This window comes from Zea mays, chromosome 5 (genome assembly GCF_902167145.1).
Source record: "Zea mays cultivar B73 chromosome 5, Zm-B73-REFERENCE-NAM-5.0, whole genome shotgun sequence".
Taxonomy (NCBI): domain Eukaryota; kingdom Viridiplantae; phylum Streptophyta; class Magnoliopsida; order Poales; family Poaceae; genus Zea; species Zea mays.
Window position 1 is genome coordinate 178988839 of NC_050100.1, and position 22495 is coordinate 179011333.

General features: G+C 42.9%; 2 protein-coding genes, 1 non-coding gene and 1 pseudogene across 10 annotated transcripts; 3 read left to right on the top strand and 1 right to left on the bottom strand.

Moving 5' to 3' along the window:
* Positions 1-205: 205 nt before the first annotated feature.
* LOC100274444 (uncharacterized) lies at positions 206-5466 on the bottom strand. 5 transcript variants are annotated; one of them, XR_566541.3, is made up of 4 exons: positions 4143-5440; positions 3753-3849; positions 2995-3318; positions 271-826 (listed from the first exon to the last, which is right to left on the bottom strand). XR_566541.3 is itself a non-coding variant. In NM_001148803.2 (2 exons), the coding sequence occupies exon 1, from the start codon at positions 5329-5331 to the stop codon at positions 4165-4167; it is 1167 nt and encodes a 388-aa protein (NP_001142275.2). In that variant the 5' UTR covers positions 5332-5402; the 3' UTR covers positions 206-826; positions 4143-4164. The 5 variants fall into 5 exon arrangements, 2 of the variants coding, with proteins under 2 accessions (NP_001142275.2, XP_035823738.1); XR_566540.3 differs by lacking the exon at positions 3753-3849 and having other exon boundaries at positions 4143-5466; XR_566542.3 differs by lacking the exon at positions 2995-3318.
* Positions 5467-8484: 3018 nt separating this feature from the next.
* Positions 8485-11634, top strand: LOC100272472 (uncharacterized). 2 transcript variants are annotated; one of them, XM_020553143.3, is made up of 6 exons: positions 8485-9011; positions 9507-9655; positions 9771-9841; positions 10192-10361; positions 10449-10517; positions 10928-11634. In XM_020553143.3, the coding sequence occupies exons 1-6, from the start codon at positions 8704-8706 to the stop codon at positions 10995-10997; spliced, it is 837 nt and encodes a 278-aa protein (XP_020408732.1). In that variant the 5' UTR covers positions 8485-8703; the 3' UTR covers positions 10998-11634. The 2 variants fall into 2 exon arrangements, with proteins under 2 accessions (XP_020408732.1, NP_001140416.1); NM_001146944.1 differs by having other exon boundaries at positions 8541-9011; positions 10889-11200.
* Positions 11635-12236: 602 nt separating this feature from the next.
* LOC111589365 (U5 spliceosomal RNA) lies at positions 12237-12354 on the top strand. The gene has a single exon (XR_004849794.1). It is a non-coding gene; the product is annotated as a U5 spliceosomal RNA (small nuclear RNA).
* Positions 12355-14671: 2317 nt separating this feature from the next.
* On the top strand, positions 14672-19091 carry LOC100501497 (L-allo-threonine aldolase pseudogene; annotated as a pseudogene). Of its 2 annotated transcripts, none has more exons than NR_174985.1 (10): positions 14672-15169; positions 15347-15565; positions 15645-15765; positions 15856-16284; positions 16402-16459; positions 16538-16678; positions 17141-17232; positions 18271-18409; positions 18586-18686; positions 18789-19091. The product of NR_174985.1 is annotated as an L-allo-threonine aldolase pseudogene, transcript variant 2 (transcript). The 2 variants fall into 2 exon arrangements; NR_159510.2 differs by having other exon boundaries at positions 15347-15435; positions 15548-15565; positions 16538-17232.
* Positions 19092-22495: the final 3404 nt, after the last annotated feature.

Below are 22495 nucleotides of genomic sequence, written 5' to 3' on the forward strand. Positions count from 1 at the left end.
TCTGTTTGTTCAGTTCGTCGCCTTCCCGAGTTGACGCGTGCTGCTGTTCTTCTTCCCGGCGACCGTTCGAGGGACTGCACAGCGTACATCTTCCTGCACCGACTTCGTACGGCTACATCGAACAAACACACGAGATGTCTCGTGTGAATGGAGCCACTGATGCCTTGAGCATCGGTCCCTCCGCTGGGTACACTCTGTTCTTCGTATTTGTGCATGTTTCATTGCTGTTTACTGCTTATGCGAGTAGTTATACACACATGCACATACATGTCATCACATATATCGCACTGTTTTTCTGGATTAAATTAAAACTAAAAATGCCTAACTTTCTAACAAATACTAAAGTTTGTTGCGTCCAAACACATCAATACATTCTAAAATCAAATTGTTTCACAAAACCAAAGTATTTTTCTAAAACTCCCCCGAATACTTCGCATCCTCAGCAGCGCACAGGGAACTGGTGCCACCGTTTTCCTGCAAGCTATCCTTCTTCCTCAGTAATCGGCAACTCCATGACCCACACAGCCAAGGAGAACGCTTACAGAGCATGACACAGTTCTCCACTGTATTACCTGGTAGATCACAAATTCACAGGATAACATGAAAGCAACCGAGAATGGCAAGGGAGAGGCCCAGTGAACAGCAACTAAACAACACACGCACCATACCATACAAGCTACTGGTTAGAACGAACGCACAAACACAATGGTAAAGAGAAATCCTACAAACTATCCCAAAGCACCTCTTTTCTTTACTATCACCTTTATTCAGTCTTTATTGATCCTCCTGGTCACTTGATGTAAGCAGATGTCCCTTGTCAAACCATCTACAGGACAATGGGTTTCATAGTCAGAAATATATGTAAAACGTGATTGTGTTTTTTTTATAAAAAAAATATCCACAAAATAAATTTAGCACATTCATATGCTAAACAAGCACAAAGGATTTCAACTCAATATTCTTATCCATTTCAAATCGAACATACAGTCTCCAGAGACATACATGAATCATTTACATTTCGATGGGGGAAAACAGTCCTCATTTTGGCCTTTGTTGTAGTTACGTCTTTTTTCGTTTGTACTTTGGCACTTTTCTCTACTCTATTAATATATTTGCCTGGCAGAAGTCCTGCCAGCTATTTTTGAAAAAAAAAGGAGAAAAAAACAAAGATTCACATGAATAACTTTCCTTGCAAGCGAATTACTCTCGCGTGCATTGTAAGAGAGTAAAACTGTAAGCATGTAATCCATTGTCGAGACACAATGGAGGATACAGGGTGAAAACATTGACATTGACATGCATTACGAAAACAACACATCTAGAGGAAAGGAACGAATTATATAATGACAAAACTCTAGCTTCCTCATGAGAGAAGCTGACCAAATACTAGCATGGTGCACTGGGAGGTAACAATCATTGCAGGAGAGCAAAAACAAGCTAATAGACGTTCAATATTTGGTATTGCTGAACAAGAAAACCAACTTTGTCCAAAATACAGAAAACCGCTAAGAAAACTGAAGTTAATTCAAAAAAATCTCCACCAATGCGGGAGAACGAAAACCGAACCAGTAAATGTTCAATACTTAGCATTGCTAGGTGAGAAACTACATTGTCCAAAAGGGGAAACTAAGTGACAACTGAAACTAAATGAAAGGATATCCTGAGTAAGTCAGCAGAAAGATTCCACGATAAAACCTATTAAAATGACTTTATGAAACTCATAAATGCACCCCATTGAGCTCAAGCTACATGCTATTCACAGTTTCACATCAGTCAGAGTTCTTGGCAAAAAGTTAAACAACATGAAGTTTCATCCTAAATGAACACCCTGAACTGATTAGTCATTTACATTACATCGAATCAAGGATAACGAAACAATCACCTAACTATAAACAGATAAAATGTGATCCCAGGACTTGCCAAAATGGGGAAGATGATTAAGGTACTAAAACAACGATCTAACTCATACTGCAATTAAAGGGGCAAAAAGTATTCATTGTGGTATAAGAAGGGTCCCATAATCATAAAAGACAATACTGGCATAACCTAATAAGTGAGCCTCTTTGGAAGCACCACACAGATGACGATTTTGTCTACATGAGAAAGTCGGGTATTGTATGAATCTGCGCATTCAATAATGGATTAATGGCCAGAGTAAAAATCTGGCTAAAAGTAGAACTGTAAGCACGTAATGCATCATTGAGCCACATTGAGAATGCAAGGTCTACAATAAGTTACCTAACAAGGATTATGATGGTAACGCATATAGAGGAAAAGAAGAAAGATGGTAACGACAAAAAAACTAGCTTCCTTGTGAAGAAATCAACATAATGTACATAGATGCTCCTGGTGGTAACATCGCGGAAAAGTAAAAAAGGAGCCAACAGATGTTCAACTTGGCATTGCTGGGCGAGAAAACCCACCTTCAAATAAAAAGGGAAAAACTATACAGCAACCAAACTCAACCCAAGGATCTCCAGTTTTTTCTCGAACACGCAGGAGAACCGCACATCATTATATTAAGAAGAAAGAAAAGGGAGTCTAGACGTCTCTTACAACCCCTTGCGGGGCAAAACACCACGAGAATACTCGCCACACAGACTAGCTACGACCACAAGCCAAGGAGGAAGCCCTATGACCATATCCTACGGAGCCCTTTGGCTCCTGCCATGCACCAAAGCTTACCCACCTCAGCTACAGTCCTCATGATACTACCAATGATAGGTGAGGCACTGAGGCTTCCTCAAACACACCCATTTCTAAGCTTCCATAAAAACCAAGCTACCAAGATTACTAAGGAGTTAAAACCTCTGCGAAAAACCCTTGGTATATGATGCATAGCCTGAAGCCACCAATCAGCAAAAATGGTGTGATTAAGGCCAGGAGCAACATCCTGTAGCCCTATCCACACAGTTCGCGAGAACACACAGGACTCCAGTTGTCAGCAGAAAGATTCAAGATAAAACCTACTAAATATTACTTTATGAAACTCACTTATAAGTGCAGCCACCATTGAATTCAAGCTACATGCTGTTCATTCTAGTCAGAGTTCTTGGCAAAAGTTTAACAAAAAAGTTTCATCTCTTGAGGAGCAGGCCTGATGTAGTGGTGACTGGTGAGAGCTGCTTCACTGAGTTACCAGGTCGCGGGATCGAAGCAGTCTCTCCACATTGGGGGGAGGCTTGCCTTGGTTTATCCCTCCTCTCAACCCCACTCATGTGGGATCCTCTAGCACTAGCTCTGCTCTCTTGATAATAGTCATAGACTCATTTGTTGTTTACATTCTTCCACAATAGGACTAATTATAATATTTATCACCTGAACAACAAAGCATAAGTGGTACAAATTACAAAATAAGACGATGAAGGGGCTGAAACAACCATGTTAAGGTGACAAAAGATGCCCATTACCGGTGAAAAAGAAATCTATAGTTGTAAAATACCATGTTAAGGTGCCTTGCCTAGCCTAACATAACACAAGAGCCTCTTCAGGAATGCTACCCACATAAGCATCATGTCCACAAAGTTATGAATCAGGGCACACAATAAAGGCCGAAGTAGAAAATAGGTGAAAAGGAACCAGAGAAGTGCACCGACTAAAGAAAGGTAATTTCCCCTCATGTAGTTCAATTGCCCAGTTTGATTCCTTACCTAATGTTGTGATTTGTGAAATATAAGGCTCACATATTCATCCTAACTAAGAAACTAACTTAAAAGGATTTCCACGGAAGAGTGTAAGATGCCCAAACTTACCTGAATCTTACACTTTTTGTATGAGGATGACTTGCTAGACAATCAAGCTGACATATTCATAACATCACAACTAGGTTGGTTGGCTTGCCGAATAATTCTGCATGGCCCAGTTGCAAGCTAGGTCATAGGATCATAGCATATTACATCTATATGCAACATAGATAGGAATTTCGATAAGATCTATGATTTAACCATTATCAGGACCAATCAAGCTCAAAGCTGGATGCCTTTATATTTTTAACTTTTGCAAGAATTCTATTCCCAAAATATTCCAGTTTGCAATTGCGAGTAGCCACAAATATCCTATGTTATCATCGTTTCAAAGCTTAGTGCACCAAAATTTCACATACAAAATTCAAAGGAACAGCAAAAGTTGGAAGGCTGCCTTACCCTATTAACCCTCGCAACATTGCTAATGTCCATCTGCTGCTGGTCCAGGCCAATTGGAGCCACCAGCACCACCTCTGAGCTCATCCATCCACTCCTTGAAGAACTCTGGATCATAACCGCCCTCTTCATCCTCCTCCCGGTCAGGAATGCCTTCTTCAAATCCCCCTTCCTCCATAGCATCAATGGTGGACTCTGTAGGCCCTGTCACCACATCCTTGTTTGGCTTAGTAACTGCTGGCGTGTGGCCTTCAAAGAGCGCTAGATGACCGAAGAGCTTGTCCTTGCGGGAGAAGGTGGTGCCGCAGGAGCAGCGCCACTGTGCCTCCTCGCCGCAGTGGCGGAGGTGGCTGCGGAGGTCCGCCAGGACAGCGAAGCGCTTCTTGCCGCCACATCGCTCGCAGGCGTAGAGCTTGGGGCAGTGGCTGCGCCGGAAGTGGTTCCGCGCGCACACCGCCGACTTGAGCGGCCGGAAGCGGCGGTGTGTGCGGTTCCTGTTGCAGCCCGCAAAGGGGCAGGAGAAGCGCACGTTGCTGCCAACGGGCGGCTTCGGCTGGCCGTGACCAGGGCGGGAGAGCGCGTCTAGGGTCTTGAAGCGGTCGCCGTGGGCGCGCATGTGCATCCTGAGGTTGGCGTCGCGGCGGAAGCCCTTGCCGCAGATCTCGCAGAAGTGGACGTGCTCCGCTAGCAGCTCGGCGGCGTCGAGCTCCACGACCTCGTAGCCACCGTCGTCCTTGGCGGCCTCCAGGGGTTGCTCTTGGGCGGAAGCGGCCACAACTGGGATCTCTCGGACGGGAGCGGGAGAGGGAGCGGCGGAAGGAGGAGGTGGAGGTGGGGCGGGAAAGGGGACGGAGGAAGCGAGGAGCTCGGCGGCGTTGAGGACGACGAGCTGGGCAGCGGCGGAGATCTCGGAGGAGACAGATTGGATGTCGGCGTAGGAGAGAGGCCGGGCTTCGCCCGAGATAGAGGCGCAGATACGGCCCCGGACGGCGGCCATGCGGTCCCCGAGAGCAGACAGACGGAGGAGGGCGGCCCGGGGGTCCCCGTCCGCTCCTCCTCCTCCGCCTCCGCCCACGATGGCGTCAGCGAGTTCGCCGCGCGGCATGGTCAGCGACGGCGGGACCGTGGCAGCCCTTGACGCGATGGTGCTGTTGCATCTGCCGGCGACCTGGTTGCTCCTGGTGGAGTCCATAACCAGGCAGCGAGTGGTATCAAAGTTGGATTTGCACGACACGACGCGCTTTGGTGCTGCTGTGCTAAGATTGTTGCCTTTTGCGCTCATGCCCTCTCCACTTGTGAAATTTACGGTTGCGGTTGGCACTCGGAACACTTTCAGCTCCCATTTTCTAAAGATGTCGCGTCACAAATATGAACAAAAAGTATGCACTTCGGTTTGGCAAATTTGACTTTGGAGCTCATCCAGACTATTTTTTATTATAGTGATTATACTTATTTATTTATTTTATGGGAGGAATGGATAGCGCTTTTTTGGGTTGGATGAGAGTATGTCTGTTTTTTATTTAATGCGTTATCAATGTTTTATCGCGCCGTTTTAGAAATGACATATCAACATTCAACAATTATCTAGGAAACAATGTATATCGAGTTTTATCTCGCCCATGAAACTCTCGCATACATTTTTTTCATTATGACCTATACAATCTCATTTAATAGCCGGTCTCTTGCGAGGTCTTTATAGAGTTAAATGTAAAAAAAATACAAGAGATGACCCGTCTCTATATAACTCTTCATACATAATGTCTCTTGATATTATTTATGATATGACTGATTTTAAAAACTCTCTATTATATGATACAGTTTCTTATGTGTCTCTTGTACATAGAATACCGAGCAAAAGACTCTTGGTTGTACATATCCTTAAATTGTATGTCATGTCATTCTGCTTTCCTATGTAGCATATCATTAAAATCTCTACTACTTCTTAAGTTGTTAGTGTAGGCGTGCACAGGTTAGGTTCTGCCATGCCTCCTCCTCCACGTTCGCGTCTCTGCCGCCATCCTCGCCCTCGCCCTCGCCCCGCTCTCCATCAAAGGAAGGCGCCATTCCAGGGATTACCCCACCATTCTCGCCCTCGTCCGCTCTCCGGCATCCTCGCCCCCACCCGCCCCCGCCATCCTTGCCCTCCTACGCACAAGTCCTCGCCCTCCTACGCGCAAGTCCTCGGCGCCCCTTCCCCTGCTCCCATCGTCTCCGCGCCATCCTTGGATCCGGGGTTCGCGGCGCCATCCTTGGATCCGGGGTCCGCGCAAGAGCCTGTCGTCTCCGCGCCATCCTTGGATCCGGGGTCGCAAGAAGGAGGCTATTCCGAGGCATCTTGCATGCGCTCCGCACGGGCCTCCTCGCCGCCGGCGCCACGCTCCTCCTCATCGCCGCGGCCATCGCCTTCTTCGTGGCCCGCGACATCAGGAAACGGCGTCGCGTCTTTGACCACCTCAAGCCCCACACCGTCGGCACCTTCCTCCCCCCTCGTGCGTGAGACGACGACGAGCGAAAGCCTCCGACCACACCTTGAGCGACGGCAGCTCCCCCTCTCCGCCCATCTCCCCCTCCCCTCGCGCACACTTCCCTAGCACGCTCGAATCCTTCGGCTCGCGCATTTGTGACCCCTTCACCTCCCTCCTCGAGGCCATCGTTGCTTGGGACGCCACCGTCGGTTGACCCCGCACCCGCCATCAATGCCCCCATCGCGCCCTCCGTTACCTCTGCTCCGCGGTCCCCGTCATCCGAGCCCTCCTCCCCAAGCGCAGGGGATCCGCCTCCCCACGCCGTCGATGGAAGGTGGCCGAGTTCTCCTGATCCCATCGCGCCCTCCTCCCCAAGCGCAGGGTGCGGTGTGGATGCATTTGCGGCGGTAACCAGATCCGGTCGGCGACGACGATCGAGCGGGAGAGGACGACAAGCGCGACCACTGTCGCAGGCATCGTGCACCCCCAACCGCCCGCCCGCCCACCGCGAGCACCGCGCCCTATGGCTCACTCTGTCAGCCTGTCGTACTCACCGCACGTGCTTCGTCAACCCAGCGCCCAACGATACAGTTCGCCAAAGAGGAGGTCGTAGCTTACAAAAAGAAATCGCCTTTTGATTTCGTCATATGCTTCTTTGTTTGTTTCTGAGCACTAGATCTGCTTTCCTTTTCTTTTCAGGAATTTGATAGGGAAGGCATCCAGCCTTTCAAGCTTGCTACTATTGGGGGGGTTTCTGAATTCTTTGGGTATGTCCCATGACCTGAGGCATGCCAGCTGTTGTACTTTGACCAAAATGTTGTGCTCAAACTGTTTTGAAAACCAAAACAGCGGTACACATGTTCTTGGCCAAAATGAGCTACACGTGTTCTGAAAACTGAAACGGCGGTTAATATGTATGAGATTGCTACTGACTTTGGACCTGACAAGAGGCCAAATTATTATACCATGTTACACATGTTCCTAAGTGTGATAGCGACTTTAAACCTGACAATAGTTAATGTGTTTCAGCATTGTAGAATAGTTATTCCATTAAGTTATTGAACATAGATCCATTTTGGACAGGTTAGTTTTGTATCTAGAATGATGGACAACTATGATACATCTGTATAGAATAACATTTTAGAATGTTTAGAATTACATAAAGGAATACGTTCTAATCTCTTGTAAATTCAAACACTCAATATGGCATATTGTGGCCTGACTCTTTTTGTTCTTGACATTAAATTTGGATGTGGTGATTAGATGGGTCTATAGAAGGTAAAAATGCACTTTAATTTTGTCTTGTTAAATGTTTTTGACATTTTTTGTGTTTCAATGTTGCAATGCAGAAATCGAACAAGGTGTTGCTAGGCAATTATTCGATCTATCATTGATTACAAAAGAGACCCATGGCCAAAGGTGTCTGATAATGTCAAAGACCTTGTAAGATGAATGCTCAATCCGGATCCAAAATAATGACTAACAGCTCAGCAAGTGCCTGGTAATGATCATTCTCGCACTAGAGGACTATAGTTTTGCTTTTTTCAATCTTAAAACAGTGAGAAATTATAATCCAGATTGCTAAACCTTGTGTTAGCATTGATGGAAGATAATGCTATAATTTTTTGTAAGTGTTCTCCCCTATATATTTGTCTAATAACCTTGTATCCCCCTCCATCTTGCTGCTAACCATAAATTCATGTTGCATATTTAACTTACCTTGGTAGCGAATAGAGCTGGATATATCTATCTTAGCTTGATGTTCTTGATTTTCATTGGTATGATTCTCATTTTCAAAATTATTTCAATTACTTGAAAGAGCTCTTGAGGCCTCTAGATATGACTTGGACTCTGCAATCTCTACTACTCCTTAAGTTATTAGTGTAGGCGTCCACAAATCGAGTTGGTGCACGGTTCTGCCTGCCGAGGATCCCCACACCGATCCGCCCCACCCTCCTCCCCACCGCTCTCATCTGCTCCGCCATCAACGCCCTCATCTGCTCCGCCATCAACGCCCGTCTCCAATAGTGGAAGGTGGCCGAGGATCCGTGCCATCAACGCCCGCCATCGGACCTGTACGCGATACCAGCAACGCCGTCATGGAAGGTTGTCGAGGCCGCCATCAAAGCCATCCTCCCCACGCCATTGATGGCGCACGCGGCAAAACCGCACACCTCCTCCCCACGCCGAATCTCCTACCGTTTCAACTGAAGCAGCACCGACGCCTGGTAGCAGTGTGGTTGCTGGTGAAAGCACCAGCTGACAAGGGGAAAATGGAGCACACAACTGCTGCTGTGAGTAGTGTGAGGTGGGTTTGTAGGAGCAGATGCAAAGCTACTGCCCGTAGCTCATGGGAAGCCATGGTGACAGCTAACTTTGGTCTTTGGCTGGCAAATACTTGCTGCAGGTGAGCTTCGCTCTGGGGAGTTCCTTGCCATGCCTTGGTTTATTTATATATACCCTCTTGCTTCGTTAGATTATGAAAGTATATTTTAAGGCGCCACATTTCCAAACTAAATATTTAGAAAACTTAGTGATGGTCAAAGTTTCATGAGTTTGATCTAAAACATCAGTCATTTGTAGCTCTAGGGGATTAGTAGATAGTATCATTCAAGGTCATGTGGGTATCGGCAGGATAATTTATATTCACTATAACCATCTTCAACTCTATTTTGTGCAAATGATATGTCTGGTTTAATGCTGAATTGATATTTGGCACTTGAGTTGTGTACTTCTTCTGTGGTTTTATAGTTTTCCTGATTGAACAAAGACCATGTGCTCGTCTATGTTGAGTTCATGCTTGTTATTCTGTCAAATGGCAACTTATGACTGAGCATCACTCAGTTACTTGTGTAAATAAATTACTTATGTCTAGGCTTATTATTCATTTTTCAATCCGCAGAGCTCCTGATTATGGTTCACAAGGTGAAGTGATGCTTACTTTTGCGGAAAATGGATCCTCAAAAGTTGGAGTCAGATTTGATAAACAGATCCCTGGGGCCATTGATCTTGGAGGCAGTTGTGAGCTTGATCATGGCCTATTATGTTCAGGTATGTTTCTCATTATGTTGAATTTCTATATCTTTAAACCTTTATGACTAGATCAGACATTTATGCTGCATGATGTCATTTTGTAAATTTGTGGCTCACTTCGGATTATCTGCAGTTGATTCTCTATGCCTCGATGGTCCAGGATGGGAAGATAGAGCCAAACATTCATTTGATGTTGTGTTTGAGGTGATGGAATTTCTTTTTTTTCTCGAACACGCAGGAGAACTACACATCATTATATTTAGAGGAAAAATAGAGTCCAAGCTGGACCAAAACAAACATTACAAACTGACGAAGCTACCTTCAGGTGGCCACAAACACCAATGCACAAAAGGATCCATTAATCTAGAAGAAAAACAGACCAACCATCTAAACTCAACTAAAGACTTGCAGTAGGGGCAGTAAGAAGGGAGAGCTCCTTAGCCCCTGCTAGCCCCCAAACATCCTTCTCTTGATTAGCTTGGTTGTAGTCTGCACTTGGTTGTATCGATATCTTATTTTCTTTATATAATTTACTAATTGGGTTCTCTTCATAGTTTGCCTCTGAAGAAAGTCAACAGGTGCCTGTAATCCTGTTTGTGAAGGATGTTGAGAAAATATGTGGAAATAATTACACCTACCATGGTCTAAAGAATAAGCTTGAAAGTTTCCCAGCTGGAGTTTTATTGTTGGGTCCCAGATTCAGACAGATGCTCGGAAAGATAAGGTACTGCATCTGAGGAGAATTTAAGCTCAGCTCTAATCGTTCACCTCTCTTTTATAACTAAAGTTTATTTAATTGTATTATATGCAGTCAAACAATGGGTCTCCTTGGCTCAAGTTCTCATACAGCCAAGCAGCAATACTTGACCTTGCATTTCAGGTGCAGTTAATAGTTGATTCTACTTAGCTTCAAATTGGATTTGCTTACGTTAAAATACTTAGGTGACGGGTGGCCTGAAGAATGTCTATGCAATTGACACCGATGAAACTAGCTTCTATGTTTTTTAGCTGACAACATCATCGTACGATTAGTATTATACTCTTTGCATATCATAGTGATTTTTCTTATTCCATATCTATTTTTATACTAATTTGCATATCATAGTGATGTTTCTTATTCCGTATCTATTTTTTTAACTCTCGTAGCAACACACGGACACATACTTAGTTATATATTAGATATAATTGGTTCTCTAAATTGAGGAAGACGATGACCCGCTTTGCTATTCTTGGGTCCGCTCATGACAACAGCTTAATCGAAGGTGTATTACAACGTAATTAATTAACCAGGAGCTTTCTGAGGCCACGGGAACCAGAAGACCATATCGTCCAAGTTAATATTGCTGCCAGCAATTTATGAAGCGCATCCGAGGGACTTGTATTTATTTTATGTAAAGTTTAATGGAATACTTGTTCCTCTATTTATTTTGTGTACTTAGTACACTGGCATGCCCGTATTTTTTTTCTCCCACGTGAAAAAGATGTTTGTAATTTTCTCTCGAAACACTGGCCTACTGAAGTTCCTTGACAAGTTTTACAACAAGGCTGACCTACCTTGGGTTCATTTAACCTAGAAATGTCTTTACAAGACTAGCAAGCCTCCTCATGCTAATGCTAGGAGTCAAGTGGGATCCTTCTGGTGGAGAGAGATATCATGAATCTCTCTGAGAAATACTTCATGCGCTTGCAACATGTAATGTTCATAAGGGGGGCACTGCAGTTCTTTTCTGGCAAGACTTATGAACTTGGGTGTTCTGCAGTGCATGGACTCATCCTCGCTTTTCTCCTTTGCAAGAAACCAAACCCTGCCAGTCAAGGCTTTCCTGGCAAATACACAAAATAGGAAATTCATTTTTCCTCTTTCAGTGACTGCAGCTGAACAACTCTTACAACTGTAGTAGGAACTTAATCACTTGGATCTCAATGCACAAAATGAATGATCAGTGGACTTATATTTGGGGATCTGCAATTTTCTCTTTAAAAAAGGCATACACTCATCTCATGGTGTGCTACCCAACCTCTCCAATTTTCAAGTGGATGTGGAAGTCAAATTAATGTGCAAAACAAACACAGATTTTTCTTTTGGTTGCTGCTACGTGACAGATTAAACACAAGGAATCTATCAAGAAGGAAAAACATGTTCTTGGAGTGTTACTGTTGTGTGCCATGTGTTGAGGAGATGGAAGAAAGTCAGCAGCAACACATGTTCTTTGACTATCCCTTTAGTCAGGCCTGATGATTATTCTGGTAAGAAAGAACATGAAAATGGATGGTAGCTGTATCTTGACAATATTGTTTGTACATTGTACTGGATGGTAGAACGTGTGAGCTTCAAAGATGGCGTTGACTTACTGCTCAAAAAAATGGCGTCGACTTCACATGATCTGAGCTATTGGGCTGCAAAGAAAGGCCGGGTCCATCAACGCCGTCATAGTGCTCTGTCCTGCGGGCCACGCGGGAAGGTGTTCAGACTGAGTACACTGAAGCAAGCACGAGCAAACCTGGTGATGGTGTTTAGTCCCACACCGCTTAGCCTAGAGGGGATTAACCAACAAGCACACGTCTTATACAGCGGCAGCTGAAGCTGATGAACCCAAGCAGCTGCGTGGTGAGCACAAAGCGAACTATTCTTTCGCCTTTTACTAAAGAATATCGTGTGCATGCACAATAAGCAGCATACTCTAATTTTTGGAGGGTGTTTTCTCCTTAGGGGAAATGCTCAACAAGACAAATTCATAACATTGTTAATGTTCGACCTCTCTCATGATTATTATGGATTTTGCATATTATAGTGATGTTTGTCGTTCCGTATCAATGTTTCATACAATTTTTTTATTTCTGTCGCAACGCACGGGCACATACCTATAACAATATATACATAAGTTATCATGTTATTATACGGTTCCGTTGCAACGCACGGGCACTCACCTAGTTTAATGATAATAAAACTCTCACGAAACACCCGCTAAAAATGGCCTCATTCTATACCATCGCGTTTTGGCCCAGTTTGGCACTAATGGAGTTTTTCATTTAATCTAATTTTTTGAGCTTGTTCGAAAACATGAAGAGATAAGAGCATATACATCATGATTCATTTATGTGAGTAATACAATTGAATGTGCGTCTTCAACTCAGAAAACCAAGTTAAATCCTCATAAAAATATTGTATTTTTGTTTTTTTACATACCTGCTTCCCTGTGAAACTGGGCTCCAAGAGCTGGGCGAGAAAATGGCAGACCGATGGGATAGCAGTTACCACTTACTACCAGTTAGCAGTTGGTGCGTCCGTGGCGTGAGGACTGGGGAGTGCGGATTGCGGAAGCGAGGCAGTCGTAATCAAAGTCAATTTGCCGCACTCTCTACTCCACACGGCCGACATCCCCTTGTTCCGTTTTATGCGATTGGGTCGGATTAAGTCGTTTTAAATTTATAACAAATCGAAATATATCTTAATACCACTTAACTCACTCCAATCTAAATAGAATTAAAATAACCAAATAGGACTTTATGTTATTTTTATCTCACATGGATTAAATGGGATTAGAAAAAAATTATGAAAAATTCTAACTTGTTCAGGAATTGAAACTTTCAATTCTATCCAATCCTGGATTTTAGAGCAACCCATTACCGATCACTGACACACTTAGCCAACAAACGTTTAGGCCCGCATCTCAGTGGAAGAGTTTTTGCATGTCGGCAGCGACGCTTCTCTAGGAACGTTTCCATGCTGGGCGGCGTGTCGTGGGCGGTCAAGTTAGGGCTTGTTTGTTTACCCACAGATTATATAATCTGGATTAAATAATCCTAAGAGTCAAACAAATAGTCCAGCTTATTTGTCCAGATTATATAATCTAACCCCTTGGATTATGATAATCCATAAGCAAGTGAGGAGGTGTTTATTTCAGATTATTTTTTCCCCACTTCCCTACTACCCTTTCAAGTTTTCTAGAAATTACCCACCATTGCCATTATAATCCACCTAATCGTTTTTGCGCCTAGTACTAATCAATTTGGGATGAAGAAGATGACATGAATGTCTTCCGTGATAATATTGCTAATGCAATATTTGCCGATGTCAATTGAATTATTTTTTTTCATATATGAGTTTCAACCTAGTACAAATATAGAGAGCATTCTTGTCTTCCTCATACAAAAAAATCCTATTAACAACTCAAATAATTTGGGTAAACAAACAGGACTACTCAGATTATATAATCCAGATTATATAATCCTCCAAAAATAATCCAGATTATATAATCCATGGGGGTAAACAAACAGGCCCTTAGGCGGAGTGGAGCACTCGAAGCCGAGAAGGAAGAAAAGGTTTGGTTGGTTTGGAATTGGGCCACACCTCGTACCCCAACATTTCAACAATTTCAAATAATCTACAAAATTCAAGGTTTCGTACATGCTGTTTTTTTAAAATGTGGAACTTTTATTCTGCACCCTGCAACAGTTTTATACGTCGCCAATTATTATTAGAGATTCAGCCTTGGACTAAGAGCAAGTTTAATAATAAAGCTAACATCTGGTTGTAAGAATTCTTATAGTCCATCCATATAGTAGTTAGCTCTTCAATATTAATGCAGGGCTCCACTTGTCCCTCTCATAAAGTTTCTTGGTTCTTGTGTCGAAGCATGTAAGTTTACAACTCGCTTCTCTTCTCACACTTTACCTAACTTTATCTGTCTAATTTTAGTTTTTTAATTCGTACGACTAACCTTAGACAAAGCGTGACGTAATTAGCCACAGACTAAATAGGCCTTAAGTCTAATCTTGTTCCGAGACAAAAGGATGCGCCTAGTCCTACCAAGGGCAATACAACCCCGAGGCCAGGACCCCACATCGAAGGGTTACTGAGAGGTCTATAGTGTTAGCTTATTAAATAAGTCTTGGTATCTCTACTACTACATAAGTATGTAGTGTAGACATCCACAACCGGTGGTGCACGGTTCTGCCACCCTCCTCCCCACCGCCGCCGCGGTTTCCTCGCATCCCGCCCGCCCGCGACGCTCCTTTCCATGCTCGAGCAGTCGCAGCTTCCTTCTATGGCGCTCATTTCCATCCTCGACCGCGGTTTCCTCGCCACTGCGCTCCGTCTCTCGCTCCTTTCCATCCCTCTCCTCGCCCGACAGCTACTGTGTCCGTGCGTGCAGCGGTCGCCCAACTCATAGCGGGACACCAGATCTCAAGTTCACCTAGCACTCTACATCGTTCGACGGCGTCCCACAATGCAGGCGGCGTCAGCTCCCAGAGACGCCTCCCGCCCGTCAGCTCCCAGAGCCGCCAGCGCCGGCGAGCGCGGCGAGGTCGTCGGTTCCGTCGAGCGAACTGCATTGCCCGCGCGGCGCTCGCTGCTGTACACGCACCGCGCGCAGATGCCATTTTGGTGCCGGCACAGCCTCTGCTTTCTGCTGCTCAGCGCTGGCGTTCACCAGCATCTCCAGAAGATCCTATCCTGTGGCGCGCTAATTGACGGCATGGGGAGCTGAACTCGGCACATCGCACCACATTGGAACACATCACACACGGGTAAGAGAACAAAAGCCTTACGACATTGGAGTATTGTTAGCTACCATGGCTTCCAGTCTCAGGAACATTTCCAGCAACCTGTTCTTATGAATTTCTTTTATTCACAACATGAATTAGTCTATTTTAGTTCATCTCTTTCTTGTCACAAATTTAAATGAATATAATTGTTTGTTTCAGTGGCAATTCTGTGAAGCCCAAAGGTTCCAAGTCACCATGAGAAAATTGAAATGGCAAGATCTCTTAATCTAATTGTTGCACCTTGGAAGGTCTGAACCATCAGAGTTTAACTGTATCACCCATTTACACAAGTTCCTACCATCACAGTTCAACTGTATCACTCATCCATAAGCAATTACTTGTGTTGAAATTTATGAGAAGACATATGCCTCTGTTAAGGTAAACCTTATTCTTCAGTTACAAATACTTATTGTTAATGTGATGGTCTTAATTTTATGGTCGCTACCATGGCTTGCAGTGTCAGGATCTTTTTTGCTGGGAAGCCAATTCCTTACTGATCTGAGGGACAACATTTTTGTTTGCCTGATAAGGTGATGAAGGTGGCTGGACAACACGATTATGGGTATTTTCTTATCGAGGTATGCTTTTCCTTTTTTTGATATTTGAATATGTTTATGGATATTTGTTTGTGAAAAATTGTGGATAATTTTTAAATATCCACTTTACAGTGATACAAGACATTGTTCTGCCACTGATTACAGTAAGCCTATACTAGATTGGCTTGAGAATTCCAGTGATGAGGTAGCATAGAAGTGTGATGCCATAACATTTGGTGTTCTGAAGAATCGGCAAAAAAAAACTTGCCGAGCAGTTTTAGTATTTCTAACGTGCCTGAATTTAAATCTGAAAAATGCAAATCAGAGACATGGCTGCTACTATGAGGGATAAGTGAGTCATTGATATCTTCCTGATGCAGCATGGTATTCTTTGCAAAAATCTCTTCTTTGCATGGATCATATGTGTATCTAATTCGGCTCTTCACTTAGAAATTTTAGACATCTTTGTGTTCGTCCTAGCCTCTTAATCTATTATGTTCATTGTGCCATGCACTTGGTGTTCCTATGGACAGACTTGTGAAAGCCGCAGATTCAGTTTCGGTATGTTACATTTTTCAGAGCACTATGCTTAGCTACACTACTTAGTACTTACATATGAATGGAATACAGGCACATGTATGGTGATGCTTCTATTTCTCTTTGAAACTGAAATTTCAGGTGTGCCTATCTAAAGGTTTAGGCGCCCCTGTTGGATTCAATGGCCTTTGTTGACAAGGTCTGTTCATGTGTGTTTCTAAGTCTAAACTGTAGTGTTGTATTATTGCAAAATGAAAAGAACTGTATATTATAACAGAAATATGAACAATACCTAGAGGCCAAAAATCTTCGAAAGACCCTAGGTGGTGGAATGAGGCAGGTTGGAGTTCTGTGTGCTGATTCTCATACACTATGGGAAAGCTTGCTGGTGAGGATAGAAAGGCTAAAGTTGTGACAGGTTTATTTTTTCCCTCTTCTCTAAAAAACATAGAATTGGTTGTATGCTATTTAAGGCAAGAATGTTTTCCATTGTCTAAAAACGATTTATTTTTTCCATAATATTTGTTTCCTAGCTTTTTATCCTATTTAAAACAAATCGAAACTGCCTGAAGGCTGTTGTTGTCTTGGTCTTTTCTAATTGTTCTTTATCATGCGGTTTATCGAAGTTGGTACAATGGTTTCCCCAACCACTTATGCTCGACGTTGCCTGTCATATTTGATGAATGGCATATGCCACATGAGGCATTGAATGATGCAATGAATGCTCTGGTAATATCTCCCACATGGTCAACAACATTATATCTTTAGGCACCACATGTTCTGAAGTTGCATTTCTTGTTTCGGGTTCAAAAATTAGTAACCTGGTAATTTCTTGTCCTATTTTGAGCCCTGAAGATTTCTTTGACGTTTTGAGTTCTAGAGTTTGGAGCTTCCAGGTGACGGATTTCATCTCACTCAATAGTCTCCTCGCTCAAGGAGTTCATCCAAGCTCGGTGGGTGCAAGCCTGCAAGGTGAGGTACTGATGATACTTATTTGTTATCTTGCCTTAGCAACATGTGTCCCGTGCTTTTACTTGCAAGCTGATATGACACATGATTGTTATCTTGCTGATGTGCGCAATATTGATCATGTATGTTCACAATATTGTTCTTGTTATATATAAATGGGTCAAGCATTCATGCTACAGTTCACACAAAAAGTATATATTGGCATTATGTCATATTACTGTCATAACAGGAAGGGCATCAGATGTATCATTCTATAACATGTATTGAACACATATGTAATTATTGGGTAGAAAAGCACAACGCTTTACTTGGTGCCACCATCTTTTCTGTTGCAGAGTTGTATATTTTTTAGCCCACTAATATGTAAAGCACAACGCTTTACCTGATGCCCTCAAAGGTTGCAGTTCAATTTGCATCTCCTCTTTCTTCATTTTTACAGTTTCAGGTTGCAGTTTTCATAGCCTACTTGAGACATTGCAGTGTCCTACAACTGAACTTGAAACTGTCTTCAACCTGCTACTTCAGGCTAAACTTGAAATTGTCTTGAACCTGAAACTACGAACTTTCTAATTTCCAGTGCACACATTTTCAGCATTTGTTTATGGTGCATATGTTGGGGTATCTTGCCTTGTTTGTATATCAGTTACCTATTGTTTGCAGCTTTTACGCAATGCTTTACTCTTGTTCTACATATGAAAGGACGAAATTTTGTCACTTCACATTTTAAACGTTGCACCCACATCACTGCTTTTGCTAATACAGTTCTGTTGTTGCTTATGCTAATACAGTTCTGTTGTTGCTTATGCTATTCCTACCCAAAATTAAAAATGAAAAAACACAACTCATTCTGTGCACTCTTACAACATGTTCATAACATAACCCTCTATTTATAGTGTGTATGAGCTTAATGGAGAAAAGAAAAACATGGTTGTAACACAGTTTGAACCAGATGATGCAAGACGTTGCTTTCCCTTGTTGGGATGAACCTGCTTTCAAGGTTTGCTGCTTTGATTTATTTCTCAAGACCTTTTGTTCTTTTAGGCACAAAGCTACGTTTACTTTTATTTGGGTTGCAAGAGGAACTAGAACCGTGAATGGGGCTGCCTCGGCGAGGGCACCATTCAAGCTTCACACTTTGTTTTCTGTACGGATGAGAACAACATACGAGGCAAGGTGAACGGTGAGCAAATATACGTGGAACTACATCTGCGGATCTGCTGCTGTCTCTTCTCCTTACTATCTCTTTTGACTCAATTCAATTTTCCTCTCTCTATTTACTCTTTTCGATCAAGGCAATTCAATAAATTACACCTGAACCTTTATGCACTTTGTTCTTCTATCTACTGGCCTCTTCAGTCTCTGTGGTGGATGGTAGAGGCATGGCTCTCCCTCACGCAGCGTCGTGCCTCCCATCCTCATCGCCAACGTAGCTCCCGTCTGGCTCACCATATCCCGCAGTAAGGAAGGGATGCACCCTTCTTTGATTTCCTCATTATGCCTGACTTTTCTATTTGTTTAGATCTTGCCTTATTTTGGGTGTGGCTGCTCTTCTCACGCAGGTTGTTCTCTGTGTGTGGCCAAAGGGAAGAAGAAATCACATTTTGACGATTAACACAAGTAATTCCCCTTCCTTGGTCTCCCTCAGAAGTCACATTTTGATGATAGAACTTTGTATGCTTAACATTTTCCTTATAAGTCAGAGTATTGCGTATCCAGTAAAACAGATTTCAAAAGTTATCTTCTCGTCATGGATTATTGTTATTCTTTGTTTTCATGCAAAATATAATTTTAGAAGCATGCATGTACGTGCATGCTCTTTGTAATTTCAAATTTCTAGAGCAATATATCTCGTGACCTGGTGTATATCTCTTATCTCGCATACTGAAATTGCAAAAAACACTAGAATCTATCAAAAGTTTATTTTATACTTATTCATCTGAATATCTAAACTCTGTTGATCTATGATGGAGAATTTTTGGATTTTGTTATTAATTTACACCATCCTTCTATGGAATCAATGTATTTTATTTGAGATGTCAATGACAAAGCACATGTCCAATCTTATATTATTTTTAGGTATGCAAACATCCACTTTTAGTACTGCTAACAAAAGTATAGAATAACAATTAATTTTTTGCATATCAATGCATTTTATCATAGTACTTTGCATCTCAATCTATTTTACCATTACATATTGACTCCGTAGCAACGCACGGGCATACACCTAGTAATACATTAAATGTGTAAGATAATGTGACATTACAAGCCTCACAGGTATGTTGTTGCCACGACTTAACAATAGGGGTACTCGAGACCACTATGTGGTATATGCATCGATCCTATAACCATGTGTTCATGTGAAGTGTACCACAAAGTATTATCAAGTGTAAAAGACTACACCAGCTATTATCACTGAGCAATATGGGCTTCGACGCCCGTGAATGCGACATATCATACTTGTCTCTACGATAGTATGGTGGAGGGCTGATAAATGAGCCAGTGTGCCATGACTGAAGGTTATATAATACAAGGTTATTTATCTTAGCCAGAAGAATCCAAAGTTATATAATGCATCTTAAATAATCTAGAAGGGAAACAAAATACAGATTATTAGACCAAATTACATAATCTGGTTGTCACATTAACATAATCTCATAAGCTCCTCGTCACATGCTTATTTCAGTTTATTTGGTAAAAAGACCCACTACCCCATATTAACTTCGAAAAAGAGTACCCACCATGGTCACTCCATGCAAAACAAAAATTGTTCATCTGTTTTTTCTCAAAATATGCCAGTGGATCAACCCGACACGACCCCAAAAAATACAGGCCAGGCCGGGCCAAAATTCAAATAAACCGAGCTTTGTCGGGCTTGGACTGAGCCAGGTCGTATGGTCCGAATGTACACTTAGAGCAACTCCAAGAGGTTAGGTATATGGTTTTGTAAATGTAAATTTAGCTAATATTAGTAGAAAAGTGTATTCAGTAGGCTCTGTAAACGACTCTTCATGGCTCTCTATCCATCCACTTTCGCTCTCTGTTTTTAGACAGTCTGCTTCACTTTCTATTCAGTTTGTAGGTTTACCGAGTCTATTGGATTAGCCTACACTTTTTATGTAAAACCTATTTTAGATAGTAGCTAAATCAGTAAATTTGTCTAGTCTTTTTAGCTAATCTCTTGGAGTTGCTCTTATAGCATTAACGCAGGTTATATGCTACCAAAACTGAAAGAAACGTTGATCTCGGAGATGGGAAGATTGGAAACAGAAAAGGCACGAGCTAATTTGGGCCTCCGTTCTGCGCACGTTCCTCTCCAAACGCACCTAAACGGGCCATGACATGTATATGCGGGCCGTAGCCCTAAAGTTCTGGACGGCCCATAAATCCCAGGTCTTGCCCCCAGCGAACATCTAGTTCGTGCGCCGTTCTGCCGCCCGGGGAGGTTTCGCTTGCACTGCAGTTATGGTAGTCTGTTAGATTTTTTTTTTGTGTGATTTGAGTGAAGCTGTAGACGTACGGTGTTTGTTAACGTAGTAGTTGGAATGCGCTCGTGATATCGTCTAGAGATATATAGAGTTAGTTCACAAGAAAAGAAGAGACTGGGAATATGATTTGGAAACTCTTAGGTTTGGAGTGGAGGGTCCATGACAAAGAGCTAATGCTAGTGCTAGCCAAAAAAAAAAAGCAACAAGTACGAATTGGCTACCAGGTGCACGGCATTATTTGAGTGGACGACCAGCATGAGCTAGCGCTAACGAGAAGCAACAGTACGGAGCTCTGCACCTGGTAGTAAAGCAGTAACCGTACAGCAGCAACAGGTGAGGGTGCGGAAAAAGACGTGGGTGGCGGCGCCCACCCACGCCATCCAGCCGGCCACCATCTCTCTCTAGGTCCCGGCGGGGGCAACTGGTGTCATGTGTGGCCCAGGGTGGGGGCGGGCGTGGGAGCGGCGCACCCGACATGCGATATGGTTCGCTTCGGCCGATACCACAGCCATCCCATTCGAGAAGGATACATACCATCGTTCATTTTTTTTAGATAATGGGAAAAGATGTCCCGACCTACATCCGAAACGGATGACGGTCACACAAATCCACAAAACAAATAAATCCATTGCCACAGGCGGCACAAACCCAAGCGCAGTTGGGAGAGCAAAACATAAAGGCTACAACTTAGATAGTAATCCTATTACCAAATTGCCACCCCTGATGAGCGAAGATTTGCATCACCGACACTTATAACCTCCTGCAGGCATCCTTCATAATTTTGGCATCGTCTTCATGCTTTTGGAGTAGCGTCTAAGAATGACACCAATAAATTCCTCTGAAGAGTACCTGGATATAAGTTTGTATAGGGCTTTTATCAAAAACAACATCATTTCTACACAACCATAATGCCCAGCAAATGGCAGTAGCACCAACCAAAATCAACGACCTCCACCTAACATTTACATTTATAAGCCAACTATTGTAAATGTCCTCGGTGTTAGTCGGTTCTTTTAGGCCAAAAGTAAAGCTAACAACCCGCCAAATAAGCTTGGCATAATGGCAATCAAAGAAAAGATGTTGGATCGACTTGTCGTCTGAACAAAACACACACTTTCTGTTGCCGTTCCAATTTCTTTTTGCCAAATTATCCTTAGTTAGTATAACCCCCCTTCTTAAATACCAAGAAAAAATCTTGATTTTAAGCGGAATTTTGAGCTTCCACACCGTTTGGTCATGCCTAATCCGTCCATTACCGATTATGAAATCATAAAAGGACTTGACAGAATACTGACCGTTCTGGTGGAGGCCCCACTGGAACTTGTCCCTTGAATTGTTTAAGGATACATTAACAACCAAACTTACCAAATTATACCAATTTTGGAGATTGACTCCCACAAGTCCTCTTCGAAAGGAAACATTCAAAGGACTCGTAGTACAGACATTAGCCACTATATCATTCTTTCTATGGACTAGGTTATACAAGCTCGGGAATCTTTGTTGTAAGGTACAATTACCTAATCACCTATCTTCCCAAAAACGTATATCACGACCATTATTAACCGAGAAAACTCCCCTTTCTAGAAACATGTCTCTTACTTTCATAAGGCCAGTCCAAAAATGGGAGCCCAGTCTATACCATCGTTCATTAATTCTATTAAACCTTATGCCAGATATTACTATTCACTAGGATCAGTATATCACAATCCACTCCAATCAGAAGATCGACGTTCATATTAGTCAACCCTAAGCCAGGAACATCTCCTCTTGGTCATGTCTGT